Raw genomic sequence first — 26861 nt, 5'->3', positions numbered from 1 at the left:
GGGAGGGATTTAAGGGGCTTCTCTATGGCTACAGAATACAAGGGCAAATAGCTCCCCAAAATCCCCCAGAGCCAGGCTATGGTGTTTTCCCCTCCACTGTGGCTCATGGAGAGAAGATGGGAGGAGAGATTCCATTTTAAAGCAGATGATTTTAGCTGAAGAGAAGGCTTCATCGTTCGTACTGCACATGCAAAAAAAATGTAATCAGAGCAGCTCAAAAGCTGAGCATCCTGCCAGCGCAAGCTCCTTGCACAGGCGGCTGCTGACTTTGGCGTTTCTTCCTCCCCCCTCTTTTGCTTTCTTCAAGATTAATCCTTTCATTTGCAATCTCAACCGCTGACAATTCTTGTCAATCAATGAGGTGAGCATGATGTTCTGTCTCTCTCTGTTTGTACAGGGGACTGAATGTACAGCTGGAATTTGGGTCATGCACAGGGGAAGGGAGGAGGGGGGTATTCTGCACAGGGTGCAAAATGGCCAAAAGACCCACTCGGAAGCTTAAGATCAAAAGGGATTTGAGAGGCGTTAAATGGGATCGCAGGAAAATAGGGAAAGGCAGTAGCTGTGCGAGCGATGCCAGGTTGTTTGCACATAAATAGCTGTATTATCCATGCATGCTTAGGCAAGGGAAAAAGCTACCCACCAGCAAAACTTAGGTGCATGCATCTCCTGTTGTGATGCAATTGCAATAAATGATTGTTGGCTATGAGCAAGGCACTACTGTTGCTGTGCGTTGCAGATCTACTTAGGAAAGAGGTAGAGGGGGCATCTTAATGTATTGATTTAGACTTGTTTTGTTTTTTTTCCCTTCCTCCTCCAAGTGGTTCGCTCCTTTCTGTAGTTCAGGGCTGTGGCATTTGCTGCTTCAGGAAGAGAGAGAGAGAGAGAGAGAGAGAGAGAGAGTGTGTGTGTGTAAAAGATGAGGGGGCGAACTGACTACTAAATCCAGGAAGGGTCAGATACAGGTTGCTTCATTGTGCAATGCATGATCTTCTGTGTTTCTCAAGGTCTTACTTCCTAGGGAGAGAGACCTATGTGGCAGTAGCTAGCCATGGCTCCCAACCTGCCTGGCATGTTACAGAGGCTTTTATTTTTGGTTGATGCCATTTCTCTTTTGAACGTAATTTGTCTGTATTTTCATTCTGTGGGGCCCAAAGCAAAGTCCTGCCACTGACTATGGGACCCCCCCCCCCCGCTTCTTGCAAGGATGCTGCATACTTTAATTGCATCCCTGTGCAAGGGGGCTGGAACAATTTGTATTGGGGAGGGGGATGCTGAGAGCCATTAAACCAAACTGTAAACCCTGGATATAATGGAATCCACTTCAAGCCAGGGGGTGCAGCACTGGAAGCACCCCTAGTTCCAGCACCTATGTCCCTGTGTATGCTGAGAATTTCACCTTTCAGGGCTTGGTGGGAACTGCAAACTGATCTGAATCTCTTGGGATCCCATTTCTATTGCTTGCAAAATCCTCCCAGATACTTCCCAGGATCCTAATAAACCAACTAGTGATACAATCGGCGTACAAAAAGCCAGGCACAATGTAAAAACCACAGATGATAGCCTCCCCGATACAAAATGTTTGCTCCCTCCCCAGTGGGAACATTACTTAAAAGGCACTGAGATGGCTCACTAAAAATTAGTGGTGCAAACGATTAGCTCCTATGTGCTTATTAGAGATCCCTGTTTAATTGTCATTACTTTGAATGTTTTCTCTGTACCTCAGTTTTTTCCACCTGTGGTGGTGGGGGGGAGGAGGGAAGAGGGTGTGAGGGGAGGGAGAATAACAATATTTGCATATTCCTTGGGGTGTTGTTTAGCTCCATTCATATCTGTGATTCTTGGATGGAAGGGACAAGAGATGAACACATTATTATTGTAATTAGAATCCTAGCTTTGGCACATCTAATGTCACTCTCCATTTCCATGGCACTTTACAAATATTAAGTCCCCCAACTCCCCTGCAAGGCTGTAAATATTATTCCCAGTGTGGGAAACTAAGGCACCAAGAAGGGATGAGAGTCCCCCCAAGGTCACACAGCAGGTCAGTGGCAAAGCCAGGAGAAGAACCCAGATCTCTACTGCTCTAACCATTAGACATGCTCCTCAGTGAACAATACTCTTGGTTCATCTGTTGGGGTCAAATGCTCCTCTTGACTTCTGTGAGCAAAGATGAGCCAAAAGCTAAGGATGCAGAGGGGCTGTGAAAGGACATTTCCACCCCCTCCCACCCTTTGGCCTGTGGATTCTGCACTGTGGGCAGGACAGAGGAAGAAATACTTTCCATCAACAGGAAATCCAGCTGGATATGAAAGCTGATCGGCTGGCATTCTCATTTATACTAGTTCCCCCCACTGCTGGGAGCAAGCCTTCCAAAGAGGCAGGAGGGGCAGTCACAGTTGTGGGGGGCAGCTGGGTGTCCAGAGAAGCCCAGAGGCAGTTCTGGGGATCCCCTCTTCTGGTGTGAGCAGGCAAACCCAGGTCTCTGATGGAATGATCAGTCAGGAACCTTGCAAATCCTGTTCTGGAGCAGCCCACATAGGGGATGGTTTGGCCCTTAGTCTTCAGTTGATTTTTGTATTTTGTATAGTAGGGTGTTGATGGTGGTTGTTAGCCCAGCACCTCTGGGGGGGGGTATGGTATAAGTGTTGCTGGGACATACCAACCCCATGTACTGTGAGCCTTGCATGCATGGCCATAGTGTTACTGGATCCATTTTTCTTGCCCTTCATCCCTCCACTTGCATCTTGACCCTCTTTTTCTCTGACTGTGATGTTTTGCCATCACATTATATAAATTCAAGGCATTTCAGCTCAAAGTAGGTCAGTAAGTTGTTTTTCCTTGGCCTGCCTGTTCTGCCAGGCACGACCATCCTGGAAGTGGGGGAGGAAGACAGGGAGAAGGGAAGTCAGGGGGCTCCGCAGTAGCTTTGTGATTCAAATGCAAAAGGCCCAAGTGGTGAGCTCAGAGACCAAGACTGGGCTTGGAGAGCAAACAAGACTGTTTCTGTCTCGCAGGACTAGCCATCAGCATCATGGTGTTCCTGGGCATCTCTCTACTGCAGAATCAGGGCGCATTTTCCCTGGGAAGCTGTGGTGCTGGAAGGGAAGATGCATATACTGTATCTTGTTTTGGTCTCATCTACACAAGAGAGATCAAACGCTGTAATAGCACCGTCTGGGGGCTACCGTGCGGTAACCCCCCATCCCCAAGACCGTTGCTTCTGCAGTCTGGACGAGCCCCTTAGTGAACTGTGACTGCTGAACTGATGCTGTCTAGACTTCTGGAGGTCGTGCGGTAACATTTCTGTCGAGATTCTTAATGAAAGGGGTTTCAGTGAGAGGAAGCCAGAAGCCCCTGCCGTGGCTTGAAGCAGAAGGTTCCAACTCTGCTCCATCCCCTCTCTGTGATGTTTCAACTGAGCCTATCCCAGACGGGTTATGCAGGGGGCAGAGGTACAGAGAGAAGGGGGTTTATATAATGCTCTTTGCGCCTGACTCACGGTTGTGACTGACGTTATGTAACTAGTGCTCAATTCTTTATACTGGGGATGGCAGATGAATGTATCCAGGGCTTGTCACCATGGTTACCAGAATCTTTACAAAGTTCTGTACAGTCCATATGGTTTCATTTTCAGTCTTTTCATCCTCTGGAGGGAAGAGCCCTGGATTTTTGGCTGCCCTTGAGGGAGGCAGGGTTCTCTGGTGGTTAGAGCAGTGGAGTGGGAAGTAGGAGAGTTGGAGACAGTTCCCAGCTCTTCCACTGACTCGCTGGGTGATTTTCCCCTCCCGAGTGGAGTGCTCTGAGATCTGCGGCTGACCAGCTCAGGTAAATGCTGTATTTATCTGCCACACTTTCTGGGTGTCTTTCCTCAGCTTCCATTAATTCCTTTACTGAGCAAGGGCTGTCACCCCTTGAAATGTGAGCGCCAAGCTAATCATCAGTAAGGGATTTGGAAGGAATCCTGTAGGAGGGCAGGGGAGAGTATTGGTTTGAGCAGCAGGCCGGCGCTGGAGGCAGCTTGCTGGGCTCCTGATAACCTTCCTTGCTGAGTATATAAGAACAGAGGTAAGAACAGAGGTGTCCAGCTGAAGAGGCTTCAAAGGGAACAGCCCGGTATTGTTCAGAGGGGGCCTGCCTCTGTTCTGGAATATCCGTTTCCTTCAGTTCTATGGATGATTGTGCAGTTAACTCTTTCTCCCCAATGCAGTGTTTAAAAGGGGTGGTGCGCGGTGGGATAATGGCCCCAAGACACTGTCAATGGCTTAGGTCAATAACAGGCTGGGGAGAGGGGAGGGCTCCTTCTATGCTGCAGCACGATTCAAAGTTCACAGTGTGGAAAGAACATCCCAGCACCGACACGTGATTGCTTGGGCTCTGTCACCGAGAGGTGCTTCATCATTCTGTACATCTGGTTTTGCCTGATGTATATTTTTCTCCTTCAGCCTTTTTCTGCCTGGTCAACAAACACCCCTGATCTGTGCCTAGTGTAGGGAGGCAGGGAGGGGGGCAGGGAGGAGATAATGGACAGCAGGGGGTTGAGAATCAATCCGTGGCTTAAGCCAAAGAAGCATTTATCAGCTACCCTTATCCTTAAGGACTTAGGTTCTGATCCTTCCCATTTACTTCAGTGGACTCTGGATCAGGCCCCTAGTTATGCTGGCCTGAGGCACTTAAGCAGTGTCATTGCGGCCAGTGGTGATATCTGGCTTCTCATCTGCAGTGCAAGCACCTTCCTGCTGCAGGATTTAGTCTAGCACCATGGAGAAGGCCCACGAGGCACATGGGAACAGGTAGCAACGGTGAGAAGGCTGGAGAGCTGCTCTGTGGGTCTGTAATCAGGAGGTGAGAAGCATCTTTGCACAGGGCAGGAGAATTTGCTTCTCCAGTGAATCTCCAGCTAGCAGAGTCCCTGCCTGAGACATGGTGATGGAAAGGTTCCAAGGAAATCAGGTCTGGAAGTGAGCGAGATGGGCTAATTGAGTTTATCCTGGTAAATGAATCAAATTCTAGCAAATCAGCCAGAAATCCTATTAAGTTCACTAGCCTATTTCCCATACGGAGATCATTAATACCTTGTGTTATTGAGGGCATAGCTTAAATCCAAGCCCTTATTGGAAATCCCGGGGAAATGACCTTTCTGGTGAGGTATGAGGTGAGCTTTGACTTCTAGTAGCCTAGGAGTTCAGAGGACTGGCTGTCAGGACTCCTGGAGTCTATTCCTCGCTCTGCCACTGACTCCCTGTGTGACCTTTGACAAGTCACATCTCTCTGAGTCTCAGTTTCCCCATTTGTAAAATGGGGGATGATGCCTTGCTTACAAGGGTGCTGTGCAACTTAAAGTACGCAAAAGGCTTGGAGATTCTCAAATGGAAGATTCTCCAAAGGCGAAAGGATGGTGGAGTCATCTTCCAGGGAGATATCTGAGACTGACTCCATCGCTCATGGGCCCTGGCTCTATTAGGGAAATCTAAACAAAGATTGCACACCAGGGCTACCACTGCTTTGACCCCGCTGGCACAAGCAACATTGGGAACCCTAGTAGGGACGCTCCTGCTGGCATTATAAGCACTGTATCATGTAGCCCACCTCTGAGCAGGTGATTTACATATACCACAGCTCTGTCTACACTAATCCTCCCACCATTTCAGTAGGATATGCGCCATGCAAGAGGGAGAGAATCTAACAAAGAGGCTAGTGCAGAGAAGGCTGAGGGGGTTTCCTTCCAGACCACGGTTCCCTGCACTGCACCCGGCTTCCTTCCATTCTGCCTTTTCATATCGCAGTCCAGCCTCGTTAGAGGCTGAGTTTAGCTGACTCTTGGCTTTGCAGCTGTGCTAATTTGCTGGTTGTCAGGGCTGATGGCTGAGCACTGTCCCACGCTGAGCATTTCCGGATGGGAGTCAGGCACCAGGCACAATGGGAAGAATTAGGGAGAAAATCTTCCAAGGGCTGTCTCAGCAGGTTGTGAAATAGACAGGCCCTGCCTTGGTTTCCGTCATCCTGTTTTCACTCTGATGTGTGGGGCGGGGTTTGGAAGCCTTTGGATGATTTGGTTCCTTGGGTTTTCAGTAGGGGTCCCTCTCAATCATGATTAGAGTCTCACTGGCAATATTGAGAGATGGTGAGGACTGAGCGCCCTGCCCCCGAATCTGCTGAGCCGGTCAGCCCCATGTGAGTGAGCAAGTGTTCCTGCAGTGAGCTGCTGAACTCCCATTTCTACCACCCCTCATATTTATTTCTTCTCTGCAGCTGATGTAATAGCAGTGTCATTCGTTCAGCATGTGTCACCCAGTGGTTAGAGCAGTGGGCTGGCAGGCAGGATTCCTGTGATCTGTTCTCACGTCACGTCTATTCCTGACTCACTGTGTAAATTCTATCCCTCGGTTTCCCCAGCTCTACTATGGGGTAGTACAGACCTCTTGGGAGGTGGCAGGTGTGTAAAGTTGCATTAATGAATGTCTGCAAAGTGCTCTGAGGTCCATGTGTGAAAGGAACTAGAGAAGCAACAGCATGATTCTTCTGGACAGGCTCAGTGCTGTTAATGTTCACAGCTCCCAGGAGAACAGATTCAGCAGGGTTTGGGAGCATTGAGATGGGAGGATTTCTGTCTGTAACCCAATAACAGCTGCAGGGAATCTGGCATCCTGGTGGCCTGGATCAGGTGAGCCAGGATGGTGCAGAGACCTGTTGAAGGGGGGATGGGTAAGACTGACTACTGCCCTCTATCCATTAGGAGCGAGTCAGAGACAAGGATCAGCACTCCTTTCCTCCTGAGGAAGTCTGGGTCTTGCTCAGCGTGATGGTCACAGCTTCTCCTTGCTTTGCAGGGGAACTGAAGAGAGTGGGGTTGGCTCATACACATGTGTGCAACCTTGCAAAAAAATCTGCTTGCCTGGGAGAGTAATTTTTTTTTTGATGGGCAAGGGAGACCTCCCCCGCTTTCCTGATCCATCATTACGGGAAAGGGCCAAGTAGGGTTTGTGCCTGGACAGGTGAAATGGTCCAGACGATTCCTTCCCCCCCACCCCCGGTGGAGGAGCTGTGAACACCATCTCGGCCGTGGGGAAGACAATGTCAGCACAAGGGAAGCGAAAGTGTGTGTGTGACTAGGTGGTGGGATCCGTGCAGCCGTGGAAGCAGCAGCCTTGCAAAAGCATTTCAGAAATCAGCTCAGCCTGTGAAAAGCAGGTTTCTTCAGCTGCAGCAAACGCAGGCAGAAAGGAGACGGTTTATCCTTTTAGCCGCTCCGCTCCCGCTGCAGCTTCTCCATTAGTATTTGCTGAGAGCCGCAGTCCTGCGCTGCCAGATCAAAGGCCTTATTCACTTCCTTCTGATGGCATTTGGGCTCAAGAGGAAGGAAAAGAGGATCACTGAGAGATGAATAACGTACGCATACTGCACAGAGGGATGGGGGAGAGAGGTGCAGGAAGAGGAGAAATGCACATCCAGACTGAGGGTGGCAGGAGCAATTGTAGCAGTTAAAGCAGCGGGCTTGGAGTCAGGACTTCTGGGTTGTAGTCTGGACTCTGCTGCTGAATCACCATATGACCTCTGGGGCAAGTCACTTCCCCATCCCATGCCTCAGTTTCCCTGTCTGTAATACTGGGGCAATAATACCTTACTTACAGGGGTGTTGTGAAAATTCAAGTGTAAATGGCTTTGGGAGCCTCACAGGTAGGGGAGGAAAGGACAGAATGAGAGGGATTTATTTGGGGCTGGAGGAGATGTATGTTCTATAGGGGCGTTCCAGAAATCTCTGTTTCCCCAGTGACTCCCAGAGCAGCCTAGGCAAACTCTCCTCAAAGTGACCCTGGCACTGTTGGGTCTCTTCTGTCTCCCATCCAGGCTACTAAGCCTGCAGCCCGGCGAACCAAAGGGGTGAGTGAGGATTTAGCCAAGTGAGGTCTGACCTGGAAGCCCCACTCGTGCTGGGAGCCAAAGGCAGAACGAGACAGTCGGTCTCTGCTGTGCCCGTAGGGAAAGGAGGCCAGTCTGTGGGATCTGCTGCTCTCATTTACAGGGTTCATTTAATTAAAAGGCAGTTAAGCTAATCATTGTCTATATTCAAAACAAACAGAACCAGAGGTGCATGAGCCATTAACCCTTTGGGCTCGGTGCTGCCTGGTGACCACAGCCTGTCTACCCTCGGAGCAGGGTCAATGTGGGCAGTGGCAGAGTTAGCTTCTCTCAGGCAGGGCCCTCTGCCCAGCACTGTCCTGGCAGCCCCCTTCTGGGGTAGGTGGGGAGTTCAGGCCCCATTCAGCCCTTGACTCCTGGCCCAGGGGCTAGTTGCCTTTTCATTGGCAATTGCAATCCCATCTTGCCCTGGAGCAAGTGCTCAAACAATACCTCACCACTGCCTCCTCTGCTCTCACAGGGCCCCAGGCCTGTTCCGTAGCTCACGTCCAGTGCCAGGTGAGACATTTGGTGCAAAGTGTCGGTTTAACTTTTCTAATGGGGCATTGATCAGTAGCCCAAGTCTGGCACCAACTTGCCCGTCTTCCAAAGTGGGGCAATACAACCTGCAGCACCGAGAAGCAAAGTGTCTCCAGCTCATCACAAAGGAAGTCAGGGCTTCTCCCAGGTGGGGGTTCCAGTCAGGCTCTGGATAGCTGAGTGCAATGTCGTGGCCAGGTGTGTCCTGCCCCAACAAGCGAAGGTGTGTACGCACCTCCCTTCACCTTTGGTGAGGTAAGGAAAGGGGGTCCGATTCCTCATTGTCCTGGTGAGAGCGGCATGCTACCAGCTCTATGTAGTAGGCTGTTAAACCTGCTTGCTCCCGGGTGTGACAAGTGCCAAAGGCACCGGGCAGCGCTGACTGACCCCTTGTGTTGATTAATGTACTTCTATAGGACATGGGTGTTTCTCAGCTTGTTTTCAGTCAATTTGTGGTCGCTGTTCCCATGTTTGTAAGGATCCTGACTCGCATTTAATCAAAAGAGAAGAAGTTTCCCCAACTCCCGCCAAAGGTATCTGACGTAGTGGGAGGACACTAACCCCCTGCTGGTCACAGGGGACCTTAAAACAGCTGGACAAAATTCCCTTTAAATGTGATCCTCAATAATACAGCTTAGCTCTTGCATTGTCTTTTTTCATCCATAGAACTCAAAGCACTATGCAAGGCTACTACAGATGGGGAAACTGAGGCATAGAAAGCCAACATGATCTGCCCCCATGGTACACATCAGATCAATGACAGAGCTGAGACTAGAACCCAGGATCCTGGTGCCCCATCCACCAAAGGTTTGAAAATGGGAGTCAGCAGAACCAAGTTTATGCTACTGGCTCCATCTCCAAAATTTACGCAAGTTATTTCCATGTCTAACCCCACTGAACCCTCTTTTCATATGCTGGGAAGTCTCCTGCTTTGACTCCCTTTTGCTGGGGAAGGGGCTGTCCCTTTAAGAGCAAAAAGAACTGGGGTGGATGACACAAGCTGGTTTAGTGTAGCTATTAACAGATACAAGGATTAGGAAGCTGCCAGAAAAATCTTGGCATTCGAGGGATTGTGCTGCATCCTGCACGAGTGCCCATGGGACATGTCTGTGCTGGGGAGGAGAGGACTCCCAGACATGAACTTGGCTGGGTCCAGAAATCACAGCACAAGGGCACTGGCTTGACATTGCCTGGCCTTTGTGAGGGTTGCAGTAGCACAGGATCTGCCACTCAACCATGTGATGGGAAGAGAGACCCTCTCATCCTTGCATGCTGGCTGCGTTCAGGGTAAGTTCTCTAATGCCTCCACTGGTGTCTTCTTCCTCGCTGGGGCAGAGACGTGAACTAACCTCAGCCTGATCCAGGATTCCTTAGGGTACAGTTATCCACTTCCGTGACTCTGAAGGCCAGGAGCCATTGGAGGTGCTGCTGTATTCAGTGCACAAAGCAGAGCTGTAGCTCACTAAAGCTTATGCTCAAATAAATTTGTTAGTCTCTAAGGTGCCACAAGTACTCCTTTCCCTTGGATCCAGCAGCTGAATCTTTATATGATCCGTCACCCTGACAGGAGGCAAGTTTTAATGTGTCCCCTTGGGAAGCATGGATTCTGCTAACACAGACATGACAGCAAAGGGACATGGCAGGTTTAGATGTGGACCTGATTCTCCTCTACCTTGCACCGTCAGTGATCCCCGTGCAAAGTGAGTGCATTCCGATCTGGTAGCATCATGCACCTGCTTTGCACAGGTGACACAAATGCCAATGAATTGGGCTCCTTGTACCTTGGATGATCTTTGCTATATATGATAATGATATAATTCAGGAATTAAGTAACATGTATACACTTGTGCAAAGTATTATGGACAGAGGTAGTTTGGTGTGCACGTGTGTACATATCAGACACAAGCTAAAATATGGTAAAACTCTACCTGCGGCCCCATCATTTTATTATTTGGATTGTGGTGATGCCGGGGTGGGAGGGGGCTTCAGCCAGCGTTTGGGCTCTGTTGTGTTGGGCATGGTACCGGGAAATCTGTCCCTGGCCAATGGGGAGTTCCCACTCCAGGCTAATGGCAGGATGTCAGGAATGCAGGAGGAAGCTCTGGTGAGGCTGTCTGTCAAGTCCTGTTGGTACATTTCACTGTCCAGATTGTTACATGGCACGTGTGGGGCTTCCACTTTCTGAGCTTTGAGTTCAGAGCTCAGAGAGAACTGAACTGGAGCTACTTATCCCAAAAGAAAGAAGGGAATTGACAGGAAACTCCCCTTGCGTAAACCCTCTGCCTTTGCTAAGGGATGTGGTGCTCAGATGAGCTGCGTGAAATAAACAGGCTGCCCTTGTGGTGAGAAAGCCCCGGGAACGGCCAATTGTGCTGGGGACCGATTGGGCAGAACCACTTACTGGGACTAGCTGCTGATATTGAGCTGGCATATGGCACATCTAGTCTGTTCCGCTTAGATTCTTGTACCGTGCCCAGCGTCATGATATCAGAACTTCTGGACTGGCACTGTGAGGGGGAAGCTTATTTCTCATGGATGAAAGTTTTATTCTCTATCAAGTGCATTTGTATGTTCTTTGTCTGAGCCCCTGTGGTGTGGGGGATTGCTGATATGGTCTGGAAGGCGTGCGGGGTGCTCAGTAATGCAATGCGAAGGCCATTACGGCCAGCAGCGCACAGGATCCAAGATGTAAAAAAGTTTTGGATCCCTTCCCCCCAGCTTATAGTCACCCCCTGCTCCTCTCCTCCCTTCCAGGCAAAGGCCTCCCTGTGCCTTACAAAAATGAACCCAGGAGGCAGAGCTGGGTAATTTTCTTCAGCTTGGTAAAACAACTAGTTGTGGGAGACTGCAGATGGATCTAGAACGCAGGAGTCCTGCTTTGCCCTCCAGCACCTGTTCCTCACCCAAAGCTGAGAACAGAACCCAGGAGTCCTGACTTCAACCCCCTGGTCCAACCGTGAGACCACCTGGCCCCCAGGATTTATTTTGACTGCACTAATTCCTTCTCCTGCCATCTGTGAACAAAGCTCTTGTCATCCTGCCAGCGGGTGGGTTTGAAATGTGTTGGTGGAGTGAAGTGGCCAGCTCCTGACAGCCTTGCTGGAGTTTATACGTTTAATTCCCTGCTGGAAGCATGCACTTCCCTCCCTCCATTCTGCAGGGATTTGCTGTCTGGCTGGCAGTAAGTGCAGGCATTAGCTCCTGGTGGGGGCTGGCCGGGGGTGTTCTCCCAACAAGCCAGTCCCCTCTGCACAGCAATGGATCCAGCTGTGCTCTCCTGCTCTAACAGCCCATCAGCATCAATAATTCACTGCACCAGCCTGGGCCTGGTAAACAAGAAATGCACTTCGACCTGCCCTGTGGGAGATCTCCCCTTCCCCCCTGCAGGGACTGCGTCCCACAGGCTGCCTGACTCCGGACTAGATTGGCTCCTGCGGGGAGGGGGTCAGGACCTGACACAGATATCCGGGTGTGGATCCTTTGGTAGCATCTGCTCCGTTTACCTGGGCCTTGGGGCTTCTCTCTGCGGGGACGGTGGGTCTCTGTGCTGTGCCACAGTCAGAGTCACTTCTGACCCAGGTTATGTTCCCAGGATCCCCTCTGTAACTGCTCTTGGCATTCAGATTACAGATGAACTTGGGTAGTAGACGAGCTCTTCATCTTGCCCCCTGGGCTTCCATCTCCTGTTCCCATCTGCATGAAACAGCCTCCGTCCACACGCACCAAACACCCACCTGTAAGCCAGTGCATCCAACAGCGGCAGCTCAGGCTCTTTTCTACACTGTTGGGTTTGCTTCTCCAAATCCAACAGTCTGAAATACATCCGAGAGCTAAACCTGGTCCTGTGCTCCACAGGGGCTGGCCTGGCTCACTCCCAGCTGGCTGCTTGTTAGCCTTTTAGCCAAGGACCAGGTGACCTGAATCTTATCACCTGATTCTCAGACTATTCACCTGGGAGGCAGCTAATTAGTCACAGGCGGGGTGCAAGCCAAAGGGCCATTCCACCGTATGACCCCATCCCCCTAGCCCTTCTTCCAGCGGTGGTGATGATCCTTTGACCTACTGTTTTATCTGGAGGGCTAAGCATTAGAGTGGGAGTCAGGAACTCCCAGCTTCTGTTCCCTGCTTTGCCCCTTGGGCAAGTTCCTACCACCTCTCTGTGCTTCAGTTTCCCCATCAATAACAGGGATAATGACTGGTTTCAGAGTAGCAGCCGTGTTAGTCTGTATTCGCAAAAAGAAAAGGAGGACTTGTGGCACCTTAGAGACTAACAAATTTATTAGAGCATAAGCTTTCGTGAGCATCCGATGAAGTGCGCTGTAGCTCACGAAAGCTTATGCTCTAATAAATTTGTTAGTCTCTAAGGTGCCACAAGTACTCCTTTTCTTTTTAGGGATAATGACCCTGATCCACCTCCTAGGGTGTCAGGTTCCGGGGCTTGAGAGCATGGCTAGTATGAGCTCACTGCACTGAGGGCGATTACACTAGTGCTATTGCACTGATTTCAGATCTCCAAGCATATGGGGTGAAATTGACCCCACAAGGCCTCTGTTCCTCTTCATTCCAGGGTGACCTAGATGGGAAACTAACTTTGCTGTGTCCCTGCCCTGGCGTGAATTTCTCCCCAGTGCACAATCTAGCATCCCAGTGCCGCAGCAGATAGGAGCTATGCTCCCGTGTATCCATCTTACTGGGGCCAAAGTTCCCCCACCTGCACCATAGCAACACATGCTGAGCTGAGTCCCTGACTTGAAGTCACCCCGACTCGCCTCAAGACAGGGGCAGGCAACGTCTCTGGGGGCTCAGAGCAGGTTTGAACATAAGAACGGCCATACTGGGTCTGACCAAAGGTCCATCTAGCCCAGCATCCTGTCTTCCAACAGTGGCCAATGCCAGGTGCCCCAGAGGGAATGAACAGACCAGGGAATCATCAAGTGATCCATCACCTGTCGCTCATTCTCAGCTTCTGGCAAACAGAGGCTAGGGACACCATCCTTGTCCATCCTGGCTAATAGCCATTGATGGACCTATCCACCATGAACTTATCTAGTTCTTTTTTTTAACCCTTTGCTGTGACCTTGGCCACTTTCCCTCCTTCCCTCCCTTCCTACCCCACATTTGTTCATTGGGTTGAAAACTTGTTGCACAATATTTTGCAGCTTTCCCTATATCCCTGACTCTGCATTGCTTTGATTCCCCATTCCTCCTGCTCTTCACGGCCACTGGCTTGGCCCATGTGCCTGCTGCGGACGGGCGGGAGGAGGGATGCAGGCTGGCAGAAGAGTTCTCCATATGCAAAGATGCTGCAGGGCACACAGAAACCCCAGTAGTTTCTGATCCAGAAGCCTCGTTTGAGACTCACTCTTGCAACCATGGGGACCTCTGGTGAGGACACGAGGACGTGAGTATTCTTCAGTAAAGAGCCAGCACCTTACAGCTGGCAGTAGTGTTACTGTAGCCCTCAGACACATTACTCCAGCATCCAGTACTTGCATAGGATGGGCTGTTTCTCCTGGATGTCGCAGCATTGCTGGGCCGCTATGATCAAAGCAGCTCTGTGTCTAACTGGGACAAGGGAACGGCCCACCATTGTCTTGGCAAGCCAGCTGTGGGGGGGAAATAGGAGACCCTGCTCCAGAAACGCATGGTGCCAGGGAGCTGGATGGTAGCGCTGCTGCTTTTGTTTCCCAGTGCATTGTTGATTGGCAGCAGTTGGGACTTTCGCCGGCACCTTGTCTCACAGCGGCTAGATTTTGACGCAGGTGGATGCTGAGTAAACTGGCAGCCCTGGAGCTACAAGTCACCTCTTCTGCACAGAGCTGGGACAGTGGCGGGCAAGCGTCCCCTATACTGATCCTGCTGATTTCTCAGGCCTGAGCTGGAAGAGCCATCCCTGGGGTGAGAGAGGAGTCCAGTCTCCAGGACTTATTTCACCCTTGGCCTCCCGACTGAGAACTGCCAGCCAGCGGGGCTGGGGCATGTAGTGCCGATTACACCGAGACCCACCAACTCATTTCACATAGGGGCCACCCGATGGTTACGTCTGTCAGCCCCTGCCAACCTGGGCTGCTTTCGAATCAGTGTGCTGCAGGGCGAAGTTGCCACATCCCAGCCCCTATTGTTATTTCGTAGGTCGTGCCCAGAGGCCTTGGTCAGGATCAGGGCTCCTCTACGCAGGCAGCGCGCCTCCAGAGCTGCCCCTCCTGGCCAGGGGGGCTCTATGGTGCCTCTCTCAGGTTTCTCCCCACCAGGGTTTTCCATCCCTCCTGGGGATTCTTGCAGCTCAGCCCTCCTGCAGGGTCACTCTCATGGTCTAGTCCCCTTTTTGGGGTAACAAAAGTCCAGCAAGCGTCCACCCAAACAAGAGTCCTTCCACCCCACTTGAGTTCTTCGTCAATCCACTCCTAGCCCCACCTGGCCGCAGCCTCTTCCCTGCAGAAGCCTCTCTGCGGAGCAGTGACTCGGGCCTCCCACCTGGAGTCTCAAGGTTGCAGGGGTCCTCCTCTCCAACCAGCTCTCAGCTTGGCTTTCCTCCTTTTCAGTTCCGCTGCCTAGGCAGGTGTAGCAGGCTGGGGCTAATTGAACAGGGCTGGCAGACCTGAGGCATCCTGGCCCTTAAAGAGGCAGGTTACCCTGTTACACACCAGCAATGCTCAGTGTTGCCCAAATGGCCCCTGCTCCAGGGAGTTCACAGGCTAAGACAGGCCCCATCCAGGCTCTCACTGGTTTGAGATGGTGAAGGCAGATGCCATAGCTTGGCCTGGGTCCTCTTACTGGGGGTGGCCTGGACCATGATGGTTTCTCACTAATCTGTGTCGTTAGCTGGGCCTTCCTTCTACGGTCTGGTCCTTGAGACGCTGGAAGGCCAATAAGAATGCCTCCCGCCCCCTGAGGAAGAGGAGCTGTAATTACACCTCCCACAAACTCCCCTTCCACACGATCGTCAGACTTGGTTTATGGAATGACTGTAATTAAACCCTCCAACTCCATTCCCTGTAATTTCAAGCTCCCAATATTTGTACGGGTGGTTTTGACTGGAGATGCGTTATTCAGACCATTCAAATCTATATATGTTGGTGGTTGTAGCTGCCTTTCCTTAGCGGCTAACTCGGGGCCAGAATTAAAATGTAGATTTTTTTAAAAAGATGCTCTTCTTTGGGAGTTTCTTTGTTGGCAAGCGTCGAAGAATCTGATTTAAACGATTCCCTAAGTTTGAGCTGATTCAAAACTGAGCGGGGATAGCGAAGGTGTGCATATGTCTGTGGAGGGATAGGAGGGTGATTCGTCGGAAGCAGCAATGGAACGGTGCGTCACAAAAACATTTACATTCCCCTTGCTGCCTGGCTCTGTGAGGTTCCTTTCCCAGCCTGCATTCCAAACTCGCCCCTTCTGAGATTTGGCTTTAACAGTAACCTAAATTCCAGCTCAAGCCTTCCCTTCAGTCTTGGCTACACCTGTTGTTCCTCGCTCAGGCCTGCTCAGCTCACACCCTAGATTCTCCCTCTCTTTCTTTCTATCCAGAACCCGCTTAACCCGTTCTCAGCAGAATCGGCCCCTCCTCACAGGGTGGGGATATTTCAGGTTAAAACTGCCAGCTGGGCACAGACTGGGTCTGTGGTCTCAGGTAAGTCCCTTCTCTCTATGCCAATGACGGTAATAATCTTCCTCTCCTCCCATGTTTGTTGTAAATTCTGATTAACTAGTGTGTCTGTAAGTGCTTTGAGGTGTGTGGGCGCTAGGCAAGGTCAAAGGAATAGTATTGGAGTGTGTGTGTGGCGACCTAAATACATGCCCTCTAATGTTATCTCTTCTGGGGCCTGTCTCTGCCAGTGTGGGTGGCTGTGAGATGCCAGGGATTGTTGCTATCTAGACGCTGGTTTATTGCTACTTGAGTTTATCTCCAGCCAGGCTGGCTGTGCGTCACACCCGACTTGCTTAATCACAGTTGCCATCAATGGAAGGGACTTATCCATGGCCACTCAGCAAGTCAGGAATAGAACCCAGGAGTCCTGACGAAAGGGGACTAGATAAATCAGAGTGTATTTCTCAATCGCCTGCAAAGCATGTATCTGGTGACCTGGGTAGCAGGAAGGCTGCAGCTGTGAAGCGGGGACTGTTATTGTGTTTTGTGAGTCAGGACAGCGGGGTTGTTTTTGACACTCTTCACGGGACTTGAACCTCCTCTGACTTTCACTGAGGTGACTTTGTTGGCGCTCCGGTAGCGCGAGGAGAGACTCGGGCTGCGTCTCGTTGCCAGTGCCCCATCTGGGCATTTGCAGTGTCTCTGCCAGGGCGCAGCTGTGCTAACACTCCGCACTTAACATCTCTAAAGCAGGAGAAATGTGCATTGCTCAGAGCCAGTGGGCCCCACTCTGATCTCATTTACCCCGGGGCGACTCCACTGGCTGGACTTACTGCTGATTCACACCAGTGTAAGTAAGAGCAGAATGAGGCCCCCTAGGCCACATTGGGGATTTCTTTCTTCTGATTTTAGGGGAGCATGACAAAGAGCTCTGGCTGTAGTGGCCTGATTCTTCACTGCTTGCACTTGATGGGTGTGAAGTGCTACAGAGCCAAATGGCAGCATGTCCCACTCCGTCTGCACAGCGACGACACACGGTGCAGGGTAGAGAAGAACCAGGCTCAGTTGTGTCCTGCTCACACTGAGCTACTTGGCTCTCCCTGCCCTGAGACAGGCCAGATCCTCAGCTGCTGTCAATAGAGCAATGCCGATTCACACCCCGCTGCAGATCTGGCCTGGGACGGGAGCCCCGGGGGCCCGGATGGGTTCAGTGGGAGTCGGTCTTCTCGCTAACAGCTCTCCTCCTTGCTTCCTTTCACCCCTTTCCAGGAAGCATCATGCTGACCAGTATCGCCGATGGGATCATGTGTTGCTTGATGGGCAAGACAACCAATGCGGTGGGGCCCGTGGACAGCGTTGAGTCCAGCGACGGCTACAGCTTCCTGGAGGTGAAGCCCGGGAGGGTCCTGCGGGTGAAACACGCCCTGCCCACCCGCCAGCCCGAGGAGGGACCCGAGAGGCCCGAGCCGGGTGTGGTGCACTGTAAGCGCAAGATCACCCTCTACCGCAATGGGCAGCTGGTGATTGAGAACCTGGGTGATGCCATCCGCTCTGAGCTCCTGCACTGCCAGAACGGCCCCATGGAGCCCCAGAGCACCATGGAACTGGAGCTCTCGGACGTTGCTGGCAATGCCTCCACCCAGGGCGCCACCAACCCGGGCTCCGGCGCCCAGCAGGCTCTGGTGCCCGGCAAGCGCCGGAAACGCAAGCCCAAGAAGGTTGTCAATATCGACTGCAAGAAGCAGATCAGCAGCTGCAAGGGGACGCAGAGTGACGTGGTGCTGTTCTTCATCCACGGCGTGGGCGGCTCCCTGGACATCTGGAAGGAGCAGCTGGACTTCTTCAGCAAGCTGGGCTACGAGGTGGTGGCCCCAGACCTGGCTGGACATGGCTCTAGCTCCGCCCCGCAGATCGCGGCCGCCTACACCTTCTATGCCCTGGCTGAGGACATGAGGGCCGTCTTCAAACGCTATGCAAAGAAGAGGAACATCCTGATAGGCCACTCGTACGGGTAAGGCACCGGCGGGCGGCGGAGAGGCTGGCACAGCGGGTAACTCCCCACCCCAGCATAGTCTTCCCTAGTGAATGCATCTCTCAGCACACCGTGTGGGTCAGGACTCCCCGCTGAAAGAAAGATGATAGGACTAGAGGTCTTCCAATTACAGATCGGTCCATCCAGTCTCATGTTCCACCCACTCATCAAGCTGGATCACACCACTGGGCCATCCTCCTGGACTGGCCCTTTGGAAGTGGGGGGAAGCCCCCCATGCAGCTGGCCCATTATCCCATCAAGGAAACTAGCAGCCCAAGTTGCAGCTGCATAGATGTGCAAGGCCAGAGGAAACAGTAATGCAGATAGACCTCTCTCGCTCTGGCTCTGCTTGGTAGGGTAGCTGTGTGGCTTGTCCCTTTAATGGTAGCTTCTCCCCAGCGGGCTCCTTGCTGTCGGGGGTGGCTGGGAGTGGTCAGCCTCCTTCCTGATCCCTTGATTATTAGTTTTTATTTGGTTCTCAAATCTGGGAGGAAACTCTGCAAACCCGGCAGTGGCTGCAGCAAAGCCCAGTGCATTTCCTGCTGCCTCTTGTTGACTGGTGCATGATCCCTACCCCCAGGCAGATTCAGTCTTCATTCCCAGATCACAGGCTCTAAATGTGCGCTCTGGGGGCTGTGCCATGCTGGCTGGCCCTAGTGTCAGCTCTGCTCCCCCTGTTCACTGCTGCCCAGGGAGCAGAGGTAGCCTGCGCAGCTCCCAGTGGCCATGCAACAAGCTCTGAGCCATGCTGGGGAAGTCTGGGAACAGCTACTGGGCAAGCCCCCCACAGCACGTGCTTTACCCCCAGGCACTGCGGGTGAAAGGGGAGGTGGCTTTCCATGGCGCTTCCCATCCTTGGCCTCTCTGCCGAGACCTCCGACGAGAGGGCTGGTTAGAGGCCTGTGAGGCAGAAGTCCCGTGCTGCAGGCATCTGGGCTGAGACCAGCCACCTCATCGCACAAAGGGCTCGGGCCAGACCTGATCTGGATCTGAACTGAGAAACCGCATCTGAACGTTTCTGTAGCTCAGTCCCACCTCCTTGGCCTGTTCAGCTTCCATCATGCTCCAGGGGCTCCCGGCCACTCACCTGCAGTCCTAGTGCTCGTGGCTGTGAGGTAGAGCCAGGCAGCTCATCCCAGCACTTGCTTCCAGGTAGGGACCAATATGCATCATCCATCAGGGTCTAAACTGAGGGCTGGAGACCTCATTTCACTTATGATCAGCACCATCTCCCCTCTGCTCTCTAATGCTGGAAGCCAGGCTGCATAAAGACCCCCATCTGTGACCTCCGGGGTGGCTGATGAAGGGGGAGCGACTGCTCCCAAGCATGCTGATGACCTGTCCGGCAAGGGGGAGGGGGCCCTATAAATAGCAGCAAGTCCAAGAAAGTCAGCAGTTAGACAGCAGTTAAGCAGTGCAAAGAGCAGGGCGGGGAGAAGGAATTTGTAAAGGAGCAGGCCGGCGTTGCAGCCTCCCAAGGTATTTAATGGTGTGGCCAGGAATGGAGGAGACAGATACTGGCTCAGAGCCGGTGAGTGAAAGGGGATTAGGTTTGAAAGGCAGCTGTGGAACATGAAGGGATCTTGGCTCTCAACTAGATCAGAAATGAAACATCCCCCCCACCTTCCCGCCATCCAGGTCCTTGTGCGATGGACACTCTCATCCATGCTGTCTGTGGGACTGGATTAGCAGGGGAGGATTAAGTGTGGTCGGCAGAGCAGGTCAGGGGTGACTGGCGTTGGCAGAAGGGTGTGTGTAGGGAGCCCATGGCTGGGACAGCTTCCGAGGAAGGCGTATCTCCTCCCTAATACAGCACTATCCCATGGGGGGGAGGGGAGAAGTCCCCCCTGGCTGCCAGCCTCAGTCCTTTTTGTATTCAGACATACGAGCATCAAGAGCCTTTGTAACTTCCACACCAGCTGGTGTGACTGCGGGTGCCCCCCCTTCAGATAAATGTCCCGTCTCCTCCTTGCAGGGTTTCCTTCTGCACCTTCCTAGCCCATGAGTACCCAGACCTGGTCCACAAGGTTATCATGATCAACGGGGGTGGCCCCACCGCGCTAGAGCCCAGCCTGTGCTCCATCTTCAACATGCCAACCTGCGTCCTTCACTGCCTGTCCCCCTGCCTGGCCTGGAGCTTCCTCAAGTGAGTCGCCAACTCTTCTGACAGCTGTTGCTGGAGAAAATTAACACTGGGGAGGGAGGTTTGCAGAAGGGTATGAAAAGCTTCCCCCTCCTCCGCTCGGTACAACGGGCCGTACCAGCAAGGGCAGAGGCAGCACTGGGGATGTGCCAGGACAAGTGGCAGCCACATCTGGCAGCAGCTCCCCACATCTGCTTCTCAACCCCCCCTGCACAGCTTCACCTATTGTCCCGCTAAGCACGGCATCTGAAGGGGCTAGTATGCACCCACAGCAGGGGCCCGCCCGGCCTCTCGCAGCCCCAAAAGGGTCCCGGCTCTAGCTGAGCAGAGATGCGCAGGGGGAGATCATCTGGGCTCTGCCATTACCCCGAGACAGTCAGTTCATCCGCCCAGCAGGCAAACGGCAGCTCTCCCTCCCCAGCCCATTGCCTGGGCTCACTCCCTGTGCCAGGCATCTTCTGCACTAGCTCTCTGTGCTATTGCAGACCCAGCTGGGCTCCCCCTGACCTGGGCCATGCTGTTAACTCTCCCCCGCTCTCTGTCATGTGCCCGGTAGGGCTGGCTTCGCTCGCCAGGGTGCCAAAGAGAAGCAGCTGCTCAAGGAAGGCAACGCCTTCAACGTATCCTCCTTCGTCTTGCGGGCCATGATGAGTGGGCAGTACTGGCCGGAGGGTGACGAGGTCTATCACGCTGAGCTCACTGTGCCGGTGCTGCTGGTGCATGGCATGCATGACAAGTTTGTGCCAGTGGAGGAGGATCAGCGGATGGCCGAGGTACGGTACCGGCAGCCAGACCTGCGTGGGCTGAGGAGCACAGCGTGAGTTAGAAGCAATGGGATTTGCTAAGTGGCGTCAGATCGTTGGTCTGGGTAGTCAGCATCCCCCTTCTTGCTGTGCTGGACCAGACCGGTGGGGTCATATCGCCTGGTTTTCTCTGCCTCTCCCCTGCTGCCCCCAGTGAGACCCCTGCCCTGGGATCTCCCCTCCCTGTGTACGGACTCAGGCTGGGACCCATTAGAACCCATCAGCCCTGAGTGGCAGGAAGGAACACATCCTTCAGGTGCAATGTGCCCTCTCATTGGACAGAGCCCAATCTAGCTGTTGCAGCCATTGGATGAAATGTGATTCTGATTTGCATATGCAAATACATCCTTCCCTTGAACTCCCCCGGCTGCCATGGTGGAGGGGCAGAGTAGGGGTCCAGCTAGATGCAGTCCTGGGGGCAGAGCCACCCTGTGTGGACAGCTGCGTGCAACATGCTGGTCAACTTGGGCAGGGACCCTCACCCACTGCCTGCCCCGCCCTTCCCTGCCCCTGATCAGAGAGGGCACGATGGGCTCAGGGCCCATCTCCTCTCTGGCTCCTGTTCTGCCAGCCAGCGGCCTTGGAGGTCACCCTGCTCCCCCAGGCTAGCTGGAGTGTGAGCGATGGGTGACGCCTGCCAGTGCATGAACAGACAGGCAGAGCCCTTCAGCTGCCCTTGACCGGCATTATCTCCTCTTCCTCTGGGGACGAGCAGTGTGGAACGTGTTGCTGGCACAGGCAGAGCGGCTCTTGCAGCAGCTTGCATTGCAATGAGATAAGCCCAGAGCTGGATGCCAGGACTGGAGCTGGGGGGGAAATCAGTCCATGCCCATTGAGCCTGACCTCAACCCCAGGGGCTCTGCCATTGAGTCTGACAGCTCCAGACTTCCTCCTTGCACCATCAGTTCAGCCCTAGTATATGCCCTCCCCACCCCCACTAGTGCCCACCTGTATGGGAGGGGGAACTGCTGGCTGGGATCCTGACTGTTCCAGTTTCCATAAGCCCTGATGGCTGTCCTGTGCCATGTCCTCTATTCCCAGATCCTGCTGATGGCGTTTCTGAAGGTGATTGACGAGGGCAGTCATATGGTGATGATGGAGTGTCCGGAGACGGTGAACACCCTGCTCCATGAGTTCCTCCTGTGGGAGCCCGAGACTCCTGCCGGGGAAGGGCGAGAAGTGGAGAAGAAATAAGCCAGTCAGCGAGTGGTGACCCGGCTGCGGTGCTGCTTTGACGGGAGGGACTTTTCGACTTGGAGAGAGACGGGGTCTGAGTGCAGGAGCAGAGGAGGGGTGTGGTGGAAAGGCTCCTCCCTGGCCACGCCTGGAGGTGCTTCCTTCCCGGGATACAGCTGAATTGGAAGCTGGGCTGGCTGGCGGCTAAGCACAATGGCTTCAAGGGGAGCCTCTTTGCAGGGCCTGGCGCGTGCAGGCTGGCGGCAGGAGTAAGGCAAACTGGCCCAGGGGCGCACTCCCTGGGAGGGCAAGCAAGCTGCTGGAGCATCTTCATCCTGTTTCCTTGTATAATTTCTCTCATACAATGGCCCCATTTGGGGCAGGGGGTGGAGAAGGGAGACTGCAGGGAGGGGCTCAGACCGGTACAGCATGTGGGGCCTCTCCGCTTCCCATAGCATCCCACTCCCAATTCACCAAAGGGGTGCTTTAAGGGAGAAGCACAAGATGAGGATGGACAAAGCCACAAGGAGCAGGCTCTTCCCACGAGCTCTTAGCAACTAGATCCCCCGGTTTGCTTCGGCTGAACGTGAGCCAGCCCTGGACAGCTGAAGCGCCTCGCTGGAGGGCCAGTGGTGAGCTTGACCCTGCCCGACAGAGGGTACCTGCCCCGAAGGGCTCACAACCTAATGGTCGTCTGGCTTTTGCCCCGGGGAGAAGAGGCAGAGAAGTGAGGACTGGTCACCATGCATGTCTGGCTGGTAGCAGAGCAAGGCGGGATAGTGACTTGTGGTGCCAGACTCTGAAGAGAAGCCCTTGAGCCTGGCTCTGGGACAGAGGGACGGCTCCTGCTGAACGCTAGCTGCCCTGCCTTGGGGCTGGGCCCATAGCTCAGCTTGACACCAGCTGTCCAAGAGGAGGGGGCGGATGAGCAGAGGCCGAGCTGTCCAGCAGCAGGATCTACTGTTCTCAGCACACCCCAAGCATGCCTTCCACCTCCTAACCCATCAGTGCTTTAGGTACCTTTTCCCTGGCTTCATCCATACGGCGACCCTCCGTTTCCCCACACAACCTTCAATGAACCGATAGGGCCGGGGAGGGTCTTGGGGAACTGATTTTGACACCGTCCCATGATCAGTCAGACCGTAGGTCAAGGACATTGCAGCCGGATTCACTACGACCCCAAACTGCTCCCTTCACTGGGGCCAGGTCCTGCCTCAGGGCATTTTCCTCGCCAGCCTCCCGCTGAGCATCTCCCGAGCGTAGTTTGGTAGCCCAGATAGAAGCGGAGCGTGTCCGCTTGTGAAGCAGAGAGGGAGCCGTGGCACATCATCATCTAGCCCTTAACACACTGTGCGTCCATCCATCCCCGTTAGCGTCACCTTTCGCACCCAAACCTGGTGGGCATCGAGTAATCTAGCCCTGGATTAGTGTGGGGAGGGGAATGCTGCAAGGAGTGAAAGAATCACTACAAAAGAAAACCAGTCACGTTACCTATAGATGCAACTACTGTGGAAAAACAGCCCTCTGATGCTGTCCATGCGGCTTTTCCTCTGGACCCTGGCAAAACCAGCAGTGGGGCAGGCACCGTCTGAAAGGGGTAGGGAGGGGCTGAGTCGGTTGCAGAGCGGGCTGCGAAGAGTTGAAAGTTGAGCTCTGGGGCTCCCCCTCCACTTTGACAGCAGCGACCATTTGATCCCTTCCACAGCGGGGTGGACAGGAGCTGCAGGCCAGAATGACCCAGAGGCAGAGGAAAAAGTCTCTCCCCACCCCTCATTTTCAGCTACTAGGAGTGAGGGGATGGGTGGGGGCTGCTGCGTGACGGAGGCCTGGCTGGGACAGCTGCTGCAGTTCTCCCCCACGCAGCCAGGCCTCCTGTCGGCTCCCTCCTGCTCCACGCTGGATTATTGCCAGCTGACGGCCCATAAAGGAACAGCGCTTCGTGGGCATAGGGCTGCACACCAACCCTGTGCAGCATCGCCAGAGCCCACGCTGGGTGCAGGGATCTCTCCCTTCCCTGCTCCGTCATTGAAACCAAAGAGATACAAACAAGCCTGTTTGTCCTGTACAGGCCTCCGCAGAGCTCCCACACTCTGCGGAGAACTGAATGGGATGGGGCAGGGCAGAGCTTCTGGACACTTCGCCCCAAGAACAGGCTGAGCCGATCCTCCCCTGGAGCTAGATCAAGTTGCTGGAAGGACTTTTGGGGGCCTCCTGAGTGCAGCTGACCCCCTGCTCTTCTGCACAGCCAGGGCTGAGGTGCTTCCAACGTGCCAGGCCGTGGGAGGGGCTTCTGCGCCCACCTCTGCGTGACAGCACCACTTCTCCAAGGCCAAACCTGCTCCAGGCACGCTCAGCCCTGCTACGGACTGCAGCGGCTGTGGACGAGCCAAGCTCAGCAGTGGCTCTTGGCTTGGCCCTCGGGAGCACAGCCCCAGGGTCTCCGACACGACAACAGTAACCGCCATAAGCCTAGCGATGGCCCCTCCAGAACAGAACCCGTCTCCCGAGCCAGCAGGTTCTAGTGGGGAGGAAGCCTGAGTATGGCAACCCACCATATGCGACAGCCACCTGACTCCCTGCCCCGCGGGAACCAGCCGGTATGGATCACTGACTGAAGGGCATCGCTCCCGGGTGCTCCTGACCCATGCGGCTGTGGTGGACTTGGCTCCTGGCCCCTGCTGTCTGTACCCATTTGTCTCATAATGAGAATTTTAACGACTTACAAGGAGGTTCAAAACGTGTTTCCATTTAGTTGACTTTGCCTCCAGTGAACTGTGTGACCAAGTGGCTGCTATTAACCAATAGAGGCAGAAATCTCTAGACTAACGCCATCTAGACACCCTTGTCATCAGTTACATGGCTGGACGACCCCCGTGTTACAGCATCTCTATTATCCTTTGTGTCCTTAATTCTTAGTGGAAGCTGCCTAGCACTTCAGCCTTCTGATGTTTTATTTCAGAGCAGCTGCAGAAATGTGCATAGACCTGTTGTAACCTTCTGTTTGTTAGGGACCCTCCCTTTGCAAACTGAATCCTCGGGGGTTATTGCTGTGGGGCTTGGAAGCACTTTGCTTTTGAATGAGATGTAGAACTGGTCAGGAAAGATCCCCCAGCTCACTGGGAAAGGGCACGGGGACATTAACCTCATTGTTCTGGCCCAGTCCCACTCTGGGTAATTACATTGTGTCTGCTTAAATTAACCCTGCCATTGCCAAGTGAAACGGTTGTGCAGCCTTTTGCTGCATGCTATTAAACAGCTGCTGCATTTCAGCGGGCAGTGGAATTATCCTGCTGTGGTTTGGACAGCCCTGGCTCACTGGAAACTACAGACAACAGATTCTCTTTGCAGGGGATTTGCATGGGCATCTCCGAGAGAAGCAGCAACTCAGCCAGCTCTGGCCCCGAGCATCAGGAAAACGACACAGCAGCTTCCAAGGAGGAAGAGCTGCACTGATCAGGGACTAAATGGCAGACAGGCTCCTGCCTCTAGTTCATTGTTATGATGGGGTCTGGAAATGCTAATACTGCTCTGAGAAAGCAGAGGGGTCTGTCAGACACACCATGGAATGAGAAATGTGCAATAACAACTCCATTACCAGAGAATGGATTTGCACTGGACCCTGCGCTGAGTGCAGACAGGGATGGCTGCATAGTCAGCCAGCCACCAGAGAACAGTGTCACTGTAGTGTAAAGAAATCTGCTTACTGCAGTAGACAGACTGTTCTCCCTCCCCACTCCCCAGAACAGTGGCAGCAGTGGGCAGCTATTGACCATGGCAAAGGAAGAGGTACTAGACCCAATTCCTCCAAACCCCACACCCTATGCAGTCCCTTACACCAGTGGATGTAAAATGCTATCAACTCCAAACAGCACCACCTTAGCACTAAGGGTTAATGGCTGCCTAAGGTGTGGGGTGAAGAGGATGTGGGTCACCTGGGTGCAGCCCTGTCCCACTCTTCCCCTCACCATTAGAGCAGGGTGTGTTCAACTAGCCCCACTGATGGGTGGGAGGGTAGGAGCTATTCTCCAATGAGGAGGGAGAAGAGGCCAATGCTTTGGCTAGGTTCTCTCCCGCTAAGTGGCAAGGGTGAGGCTCCCAGAGAACTGTCTGTAAACACCAGCCCCAGGCAGGCTGTGGCCCCGCAGATGGAAGCCTGCTGCTGGCACTGGACTGCCATGCTGTCTGATTTGTCCATTAACAGTCCCTCCCTACAGCTGGGCCCCAAGAGCTGCTTCCCCCATCCTGATTTGTACTTGGAAACACAGGGTTGACCTTGTCGCTAGGTTGAGGTGACTGTTACTGTGCCCTGTTGTGGTACACGTTCTTTTAAGTGTTTGTTGCCATGAATTTTGGAGTCTGTGCCACTTGTACCTGACCCTGCTTGTGTGGAAGCAAAAGGAAAGTTGTGTGCTGTGATCCACCATTTAAAAATGAAACCCTAACCTGTGAACGTGCCATTTCATACAGTAAATATCTACGATATTCTCAACACGTGACTTTATTGATAGTGACAGGCTCCTGGGGCAGGGTCTGGGCTGGGCTGGGCTGGGCTGAAACATAGGCCCTAGTTCAGTCACTGCTGCTCTGAGCCGTTAACCTCTCTGCTGGTCACAAGGAGAGTCTCACTGAGTTTTAAAGCATGAGCAAGGGAGCAGGGTGTCTCACAGGCTGGGCAGGAGTCTTATG

General features: G+C 53.3%; 1 protein-coding gene across 3 annotated transcripts; it reads left to right on the top strand.

Annotated features, from left to right (window-relative positions):
• The first annotated feature begins 39 nt into the window (after positions 1–39).
• On the top strand, positions 40–26664 carry ABHD8 (abhydrolase domain containing 8). Of its 3 annotated transcripts, none has more exons than XM_038383853.2 (5): positions 40–361; positions 17291–18032; positions 20029–20199; positions 20753–20969; positions 22041–26664. In XM_038383853.2, the coding sequence occupies exons 2-5, from the start codon at positions 17299–17301 to the stop codon at positions 22191–22193; spliced, it is 1275 nt and encodes a 424-aa protein (XP_038239781.1). In that variant the 5' UTR covers positions 40–361; positions 17291–17298; the 3' UTR covers positions 22194–26664. The 3 variants fall into 3 exon arrangements, with proteins under 3 accessions (XP_038239781.1, XP_043358393.1, XP_043358394.1); XM_043502458.1 differs by lacking the exon at positions 40–361 and adding an exon at positions 7451–9726; XM_043502459.1 differs by lacking the exon at positions 40–361 and adding an exon at positions 9381–9726 and having other exon boundaries at positions 20753–21013; positions 22041–22181.
• Positions 26665–26861: the final 197 nt, after the last annotated feature.

Source organism: Dermochelys coriacea, chromosome 25 (assembly GCF_009764565.3).
Source record: "Dermochelys coriacea isolate rDerCor1 chromosome 25, rDerCor1.pri.v4, whole genome shotgun sequence".
NCBI lineage: Eukaryota > Metazoa > Chordata > Testudines > Dermochelyidae > Dermochelys > Dermochelys coriacea.
The sequence above is the reverse complement of the archived record's forward strand: the minus strand, read 5'-3'. Positions and strand labels throughout refer to the sequence as shown.

Bases quoted from the DNA above. Each gene is read 5' to 3' on its own strand.
- ABHD8 (XM_043502458.1), top strand. From the start codon at position 9,681: ATGGGAAGAGAGACCCTCTCATCCTTGCATGCTGGCTGCGTTCAGG. The intron at 18,033-20,028 runs GTAAGGCACCGG...TCCTCCTTGCAG, and splicing joins CTGATAGGCCACTCGTACGG to GGTTTCCTTCTGCACCTTCC. The intron at 20,970-22,040 runs GTACGGTACCGG...CTCTATTCCCAG, and splicing joins AGGATCAGCGGATGGCCGAG to ATCCTGCTGATGGCGTTTCT.